This window comes from Lactuca saligna, chromosome 2 (assembly GCF_052625555.1).
Source record: "Lactuca saligna cultivar CGN05327 chromosome 2, ASM5262555v1, whole genome shotgun sequence".
NCBI classification, from domain to species: domain Eukaryota; kingdom Viridiplantae; phylum Streptophyta; class Magnoliopsida; order Asterales; family Asteraceae; genus Lactuca; species Lactuca saligna.
Window position 1 is genome coordinate 153,472,374 of NC_136418.1, and position 8,451 is coordinate 153,480,824.

At 28.0% G+C, this 8,451-nt stretch overlaps 1 protein-coding gene and 1 pseudogene across 1 annotated transcript; one reads left to right on the plus strand and one right to left on the minus strand.

The window, feature by feature from the left end:
- Nucleotides 1-4,345: 4,345 nt before the first annotated feature.
- On the minus strand, nucleotides 4,346-6,416 carry LOC145030265 (large ribosomal subunit protein uL2mz, N-terminal part-like; annotated as a pseudogene).
- An 817-nt stretch (nucleotides 6,417-7,233) lies between these two features.
- On the plus strand, nucleotides 7,234-8,126 carry LOC145029227 (transcription factor PRE6-like). Its single transcript, XM_078977827.1, has 2 exons — nucleotides 7,234-7,458; nucleotides 7,822-8,126. Exons 1-2 carry the CDS (start codon nucleotides 7,276-7,278, stop codon nucleotides 7,972-7,974), a joined length of 336 nt encoding a protein of 111 aa, XP_078833953.1. The 5' UTR covers nucleotides 7,234-7,275; the 3' UTR covers nucleotides 7,975-8,126.
- The last annotated feature ends 325 nt before the right edge of the window (nucleotides 8,127-8,451 follow it).

Here is an 8,451-nt window from a genome sequence, read left to right on the forward strand (position 1 = left end):
TTAGATATGTATTAATCGGTCAATTCTTAAAAGATTAAGATGTTTTTCAGCTTAAAATGAAGCTTACACATAGTACTACAATCTAGAAAAAATGATCTTCTTTTGATATCATTTGAAGAAGTTATTTATGTTCAAAGTTGAGTAAAAAGTTTATATAATGATGGAACATAACCAAAAATCATATGCATCAATCCAATGCATATGTTTACTTAAAAAATGTTTACAACTTTAATATATATATATATATATATATATATATATATATATATATATATATATATATATATATATATATATATATATATATATATATAGGCAAGATCAATAGAGAACTAAAATGAGGAATTGAACCAACAAACTTTTTATTTACAATGTATTCAGTTACCAAATTTCACATGTGCATGTACATAGACATATCTAAGAGAATTGAAAAACAAAATTGAAAAAAAAAATTATATGCTTACACATATGCACATTTTTTTGAATATATATATATATATATATATATATATATATATATATATATATATATATATATATATATATGTTGAAAGTTGAGTAAAATATTTATACAATGCTGAAAAAAAAATCCAACAAGCCCTGTTTGGAGTTGTATAAGTCAGTCAGTTCTCAAAAGATTAAGATGTTTTTAGCTTAAAATGAAGCTTGGATGGAGTGTTACAATCTAGAAAAACAATGACCTTGTTCCAAGGTTATATAAGGAAGCTATGTATGTTTAAAGTTGAGTAACAATTTATATAATGCTAAGACAAAAATCAAAAAAACTCAATAGTCTCTCTTAAGAGGTGTATAAGTCGGTGAATTCTTTACATATTAAGATATTTTTAGCTTAAAATGAAGCTTACACATATTACTACAATCTAGATAACAAATGACATTTTTTCAAGATCATAAGTGAAAGTTATGTGTGTTCAAAGTGAAGTAAACTTTTTACAACTGCTAATACAAAAACCAAAAATCCAACAAATTGTTTTTAGAGTTGTATAATTAAGTGAATTCTTAACAAAATAAGATGTTTTTAGCTTAAAAGGAAACTCATACATAACACTACAATCTAGAAAAAAAATGATCTTGTTCAATGGATCTATGTATAACAAAGTAAATATACATACAGTGAAATGGATCTATGTATATATAATGCAAGTATATTATATATACTTATATATGAAGTAACTTTGTTAGTGATAATTACATGTATATATTATGAGGATGTGTATTATTTAAAAATTGTAATTAAAACCAAAGTTGAGATTATGTGTTAAAAATATATGGAGTATATATAATATAGTTGGCTCATTCTCTCTATTTTTTGTCCACTCGTCGGAAAAGAAGCAGCTTCAAGGCTCGCGTGCTGTAAGAGAAGGATTTTCATGTTGGTTAATTAGGGCTTTTGCTAATAAAAACCAAGTCAAAAGCTTGTATTTTAGAGAGAGAAATGTAATTTTTAATTTACTATTTCTTTAATTTTCTGTCAATATTAACATGAATTAAGTAATAGTCTACTATTATGGTACTATGCATTAGATACTCGCTTACTATTAGTTTTATACATGTTTTTTATTTTATCACTCAACCTAGGACCTAGTCTTAAAAAATAGAGAAAAAAAAACTTTTTGCTAATACTTTATATTCTTTTTTATAATACGATAAAAAAAACAAGATACATAGTTTATTAAATAATTATCAAAGCATAAAATTATATTCTATAAATCATATTCCTAGTTTTTTGTTTATTTTTTAAGTTTTTTTCTATTTTAATATATAATGATAATATAACAACATAATAGAGTTTGATATAATATATTTATAACAAAAAGTTGTCATTTATAAAGAACAATACATACATTATATTTACTACTTTTGCTTCTTATATTCTATTAGTTTTATTTTTATTTTATTGTTTGTTCCGTTAAGAATTTAACTATTTTTAATGTTAAATTTTTGAACTATTAATTATACATATTTTGAGTTTGATTTTTCAAAAATATATATAATATAAGCTTTATTATTCTAAAAGTCATTCTCCACCTTTGATCCACCATGTGATAAAAAATAGTTTTATTTTGATGTTTTTTTTTGTTTTGTTAAAATGTGAATTTAATTTTTAAATCATATAATTTGTTGTTTGCTTTTGTGAATCTTAGTTTTATCTGCTATTTTATTGTGAATCTAAGTTTGTTTTCTTATTTTTTTTTATAATATTTAATTAATATTCTAAGTTGTGAATCAACTGTTATTAACTTGTGAATCCAAGTTTGTTTTCTTATTTGCTATTATTTGTACAAAATTGTTATTCATAGTTTATGTTTTATGTGTTTTATGCTCTGAAGTGAGTTTAGAATGTGTGTTAAAGTTAGTTTTAACAATGAATGAGTGAATTAATATATTTGTAAGTTGTAATACTATGAATGAGAGCCCTAAACTATTTTATTAAATTGTGAATGAGAATCTTGAAATACTATATTAAAATGTGAATTTGTGTGGTGCACATAAGGTATTTGATTAAATGCTTCAACAAAATCAATTATATTTTTAAGTTGCAAAGACAATGAATGGAGACCTAAACTACTTTATTAAATTGTGAATTAAAGTCTAGAAGTGTAGGTTTTAAGCTGAAAATATGACTGTGAATGTATAATTTTTGTGTATTAAACTTTGAATTTATTATATAAATTTGAAAATTTGTGTATTAAATTATTATGTGACTGTATTAAGTGGTAAATTCACTGTATTAAATTGTGAATTGACTGATTAAACTGTAAAATTTTTTATTAATTCTTTTTTTTTTTTGCTAAAGTATGTAAGATTTAATCTAATTATAAATAAAGTAAGCAAAATTTAAATTGTGAATATTTGTTAATTAACCTGTGAAAAAAGTATTAGCGTATATATCTGAATGTATATATGTAAGTTTTAAATTGAGAATATAGGTGTGAGTGTATAATTTTTATGCATTAAACTGTGAATTTTTTATATTTAGTTTTGAATTTTGTGTACTGAACTGTAAATTGACTGTATTAAGCTGTGAAATTATATTAAACTGTGAATTTTTAATGAGTTTTGTATTAAAATATAAATGATTTATGTGTGAATATTTATATTAATTTTCTTGAGAATATATTTATTTTTTATGTTGTATAAATATGTATGAATGTATTAGTTTTTACAATTATTTTGCATTAAACTCTAAATAAGATAATTAATTGGTTTATTTTGTAAATATAATATTTAAGTTGTCAACTAATGGTTTTATATACAAATATGATTTTGAATGAATGATGATTGTGATGGTGGCATAGGTAGTAGTTGATTGTTGTAAAGTTTAGGTTTGACTTTTTTGAATATGTGGCAGTGTATAATTAATTGTATTATGCTATGAATTTTACGTATAAAACTAATAAATCACTGTATTAAGTTGTATATTTTATATAATATTTGTGTTAGAATATGAATGAATGTATGTATGAAAATACTAAGTTGCATATTAGTGAATTAGTATATTTATTAAACCACTAATCTAGTGATTATGTCTTATAAACGATATATTCTTTTAAAGAAATCTACCATTTAGAAAATAAAAAAGTGAATTTATCAAGATAATTCTATTTTTTTTATTAAATTTTGGATAATTTGTTGCAAAATATGAAATGTTTCTTTTATAAAGTATTACCAATCAAATATGAGCTACAATGTTTGATCTCTTAAATTGAGAATCCAACCAAAAAATGTCACTGAATTTATGTTAGTTCGACGGCGATCCGACAACGGTACGACGACAAGTTTAACTAGTTGTAAGCTAGTGAATGAAAATTTTTGCTTAATACAATATAAATGTTGGATTTGTTCAAAATATCATGAATGATAACATCTAAAAAAATGATTATTATGGTTCTTAACATTTTTTGGTTCTCATTTGAACCACTCCCTATATATATATATATATATATATATATATATATATATATATATATATATATATATATATATATATATATATATATATATATATATATACTAGCCGTTTACCTGCGTCAAACGCTGGTTACGGATATTTTATTCAAAAATTAAATTGTAGAGACGATTAATTCTTTTGCATAAATAGTTCACTACATATAAACAATTATCAATATAATTAAAATAATAATATATAAATGTACACTCTTGATTACAAACCCGATTATGTCAAACTGTATGAATGGTAAAATAATAATATATAAATGTACACTCTTGATTACAAACCCGATTAAATATTTGTTTTTTCAGTATAATTATGATTTATGTTGTTTTTTTTGTCACAACAGACAGGTAACAGATAAATCGACACTTAGGTAGTCAATATATAACTCACAGGAGCTCAATCCACTCCAAATTTCCCATCTTTTTCCACCTTTTCACTTTCTCTCACCTTTGACTTTGACTTTGACTCATTAACAACCCCTAAAATCCCCCTTTGTCTCAAACTCCCCCAAGAAACAACTGCTTTTCGTTTCATCTTATGCCCCCACACAACACTATGATTATCCTACCTTTTTACCTCATTAAGCAACATACTTTCATTCTCTTTCACATCATCTTTCATTCTTGGAACAAAAAATTCCGGTTTTGCCCCTGCCACCGCCATTCTTGGAACACCCAACACGTTCACAAGTGAAGATGGAGCATCATGTATTTTTTCCCCATTTGAAGATGAAAAAGCAGACAAGAAAACATCCTTAACATTTCTCATATGGGTCCCCGTTTGACTTTGACTTTAACTACTTAAGGTCCTACTACCTTTTGAAAGTCCAATCGCTACATGATCTGTTTTAGGCCTTAAGGATTCCACATTTTTGTCTTCTAACATTCCGAGAATTGAAGAGAATGAAAACTGACCTTTGACGGAGATGGAGGGTAGGATCTTAGGGGGTGGGGGAAGTTTTTTTTGGAGGGAGTTGACTTTTTCGGGCGGTCAACGGCTGCCCCTTCGACCCATTTGACCACTACGATCCGTGAAATGCGATTTGGGTCGTATTCGATTCGTTCAACTACACCTATTGATGAAGTGTTGCGTTTTAGGTCAATTGTTCTTTGTGACCGTTTTGCCCCTCCCCCTCTGTAGAAAATTGTGATACGACCCTTTGAATTTCTACCTGCTGACTTGTCTTTACCTATAACGAATTGCCTAAGTGGCCTTTCAGAGCTCACATTTTGAGCACCTGTAGGAATATGATAAAGTCAGTAAAACTGTTTTTGATTGGATAAATCATAGATGAATTTCCGATAACAATATAATCAGCAATGTTCAAATCCTAAGCACCACATCTCTACAATCAAATTAAGAAAGCTGGAAATGACATCTCTCTGGTACTGATTATCAATCTTGAATTGAAAATATACAACTTTAAATACTAATTTCTTTTTACTTTATCAACATATGTTTCATTCTTTCAATATATTTGCCTTTTTACATGTACAAATAAGTATTTACTGAAATGTACATGAACAAAATCAACTCTTTTTATTTAAAAGAGTATACCAGGGTCTAGGAATGCCTAAGAAAGTTTCGCTTCTGATGTCAAAAAGGTTGTTTCTTATTGTAAAATTGAAGTTAGGGTTCAACAAGAAGAGCAACAAGCAAACAAATTCAAAAAGTCACCTGTTTCATCAGCAATTCATAAAACACGTGTTTTCGACATTACTATTACCAAATTAACACTCTGAGAGAACCAATATCCCAGCAAAGCTGAAACCTCAATAACAGAACTTTGCCTTGGGTGACTACCGATACCCTTAAGCATTTTGACCTTATACAGACGTAGGTTTTGAGGCTAGAGACACATAGACGACATTCGAACATGTAATAATTTGAAAGAGCTAGGTTTGACATCAAAACTGGAACAAAGAATTTGTATTTGCACATTAGTTCCGACATCAAATTCAATCTTCATTGAGCCCTTTTTTTCAAATTCATTTCTCTTGAACATGACAATTTCAACTTCGAATTTGCATTTTAAAAAAAAACTTATGGTTGTTAGAGTGCTTGGATCTCATCTGAAAGCTGCTAATCCTCGAAGTAATTTCAAGCGAGTGGTGCGAGTGTAGAGGACAGAGGTGATAAAGAGAGAGCGTGATGGCTTCTTGTAACCGAAAAAGTGTTGCGAGAGCACAGTAGGTGGCGACGACGGCGACCAGATACAGATACAGTGAGTGGTGTGAGGTTGGAGAGTGGGTACGGTGGTGATTCACTACCGATGGTGATGATGACGATGAGTTACGCGGATGAGGTGCGATGTCGGCTTTTCAAAATAAGGTTTTTGTTATCTGTTTGAGGGAAAATGCGAGTGTAGAGGACAGAGGAGAAAAATAGTATGTTTACTTTTTTTATTCAATTTATGAAACGTCAATGTTAATGCCATTAATTTGTCAAACGAAAATGTGAATATTTAATGTAATTAGTTTGTAAAACGGAAATGTGATAGGAGTATTAAAATGTATGAATAAATTTATTGTATATTATGCAGTAGGTGTAGTACCTCTTAAATTTCAAGAAAATGTGAAATATATATATATATATATATATATATATATATATATATATATATATATATATATATATATATATATATATATATATATATATATATATCAAACACTATTAAACTAAATATATTGTGATGTGTGGTACATATAACAGAATTATAACCGTGATCTAATGGCTACGTATTGAAACAAAAACTCCAACAATTATATGATAAGACTAAAATTTGTATTTATATTGATTAGTGTTTTATGTAAAGGAAGCAACCCTTTTAAAATCTGAAAACATGTTTCCCACAGCCATCGCCGACAGCTTATGGGCTAAACCAAATTCCACGTGACACACACATATGCTTATGAGTCGAAACGAGAGACCTCCTCACCTTTTTTTGCTTTTTATTTATTTATAACTTTCACAAAATTAAACAACGACTTTTAGTAAAAGTTTTGTCATTTCAAAAAATTAGAACACTTTAGAAATTTACCATATTATAACAAAGATGATATTAATTGATTAGATCATGTTTACCAAAAGTCCTGGTGGGGTTAGACGTGATCCCTACATGGTTCCATCCCTGTTCACTCACTGCCGAGACATTATCGGGCAGGGCTGTTTTTTTTTTTTTTTTTTTTTTTTTTTTTTTTTATAAGTGTCTACATACACATCTACCACCTCAATTCATCCTTAATTCCCACCATATATACATATATATAAACCCCTTAGCAACCTCCAGATATATGCATTCTTTTCTAACCCACTCTTGTTCCTACTTAACTACTTCATTTAGGTTCTATTCCCCCATCATAATGTCGAGCAGACGATCTGCAGGAACTCCAAGGATCACAGACGATCAAATCATAGAACTCATCTCCAAACTTCAACAACTTCTTCCTGAGCTTCGAAATCGTCGTTCCAACAAGGTAACTCTAGTCACACAGTACAACATTTTCTTTGAACAGCTAACTCACACACTCTCTACTTTACACTTAATTTTCATCCTAATTAAGCGGGATCTGAACCCTCAACTACTGGCTAAGGGACAGCTTTCCATACACCAATGATATTGTGAGGCCAAAGGCCTTTCTTTTTGTACAACAATATATATATATATATATATATATATATATATATATATATATATATATATATATATATATATATATATATATATATATATATATATATATATATAATATTGAAATGACGACAAAAGTTTTATATGTGGGGGCTTTTCATCTGGTTCTTTATATTCGTGTTGATTAGTATATTTGGTTCTCGTGTAGGCATCGGCTTCAAAGGTGTTACAAGAGACGTGCAACTACGTGAGAAGCTTGCATAAGGAGGTTGATGACCTTAGTGATCGTTTATCACAGTTATTGTCCACCATTGATGACAATAGTCCTCAAGCTTCCATCATTAGAAGTTTAATTAACTAATTAAGTATAAGTATATAGATAAGTACTTCAATTATTTCTTAATTAGTCATATGCATATTCCCTGTTTGACTGTTTCCAATCCATATCTTTGTATTTGATCCATCATTTTATAGTTTGTGATGATAATATATATATATTTGTTTCTATGTGCATCCGTGTTTCTCTTTATATTCATGTTGATTTTATGTGCAGATTCTTTTCGTTTTTGTGTATTTGAAGAATTTATAATCCGAAAGCATTTCTATGAGAGAAACAACTCGAAGAGTTCAAAAACTAAACGGAAGTAACTTTGCAAATTATCATGCATGGCCATAAACGATCGACACAATTTATTTTAATTTTCTAAAATACATCATGCATGGCTTAAAATCTTGACACGGGGTTTAATTTGAGAACCTTTGGAGCATAAACACTCCATGCAAATTGAAAGCGCTTCGAATCAATTTCTCGTATTTTACGACTTACGTTGTCATATAA

Excerpts from the sequence above, each read along its gene's own strand:
- LOC145029227 (XM_078977827.1), top strand. The coding sequence starts at position 7,276 with ATGCATTCTTTTCTAACCCACTCTTGTTCCTACTTAACTACTTCATTT. Across the intron at positions 7,459-7,821 it reads GAAATCGTCGTTCCAACAAG|GCATCGGCTTCAAAGGTGTT; the intron begins GTAACTCTAGTC and ends GTTCTCGTGTAG.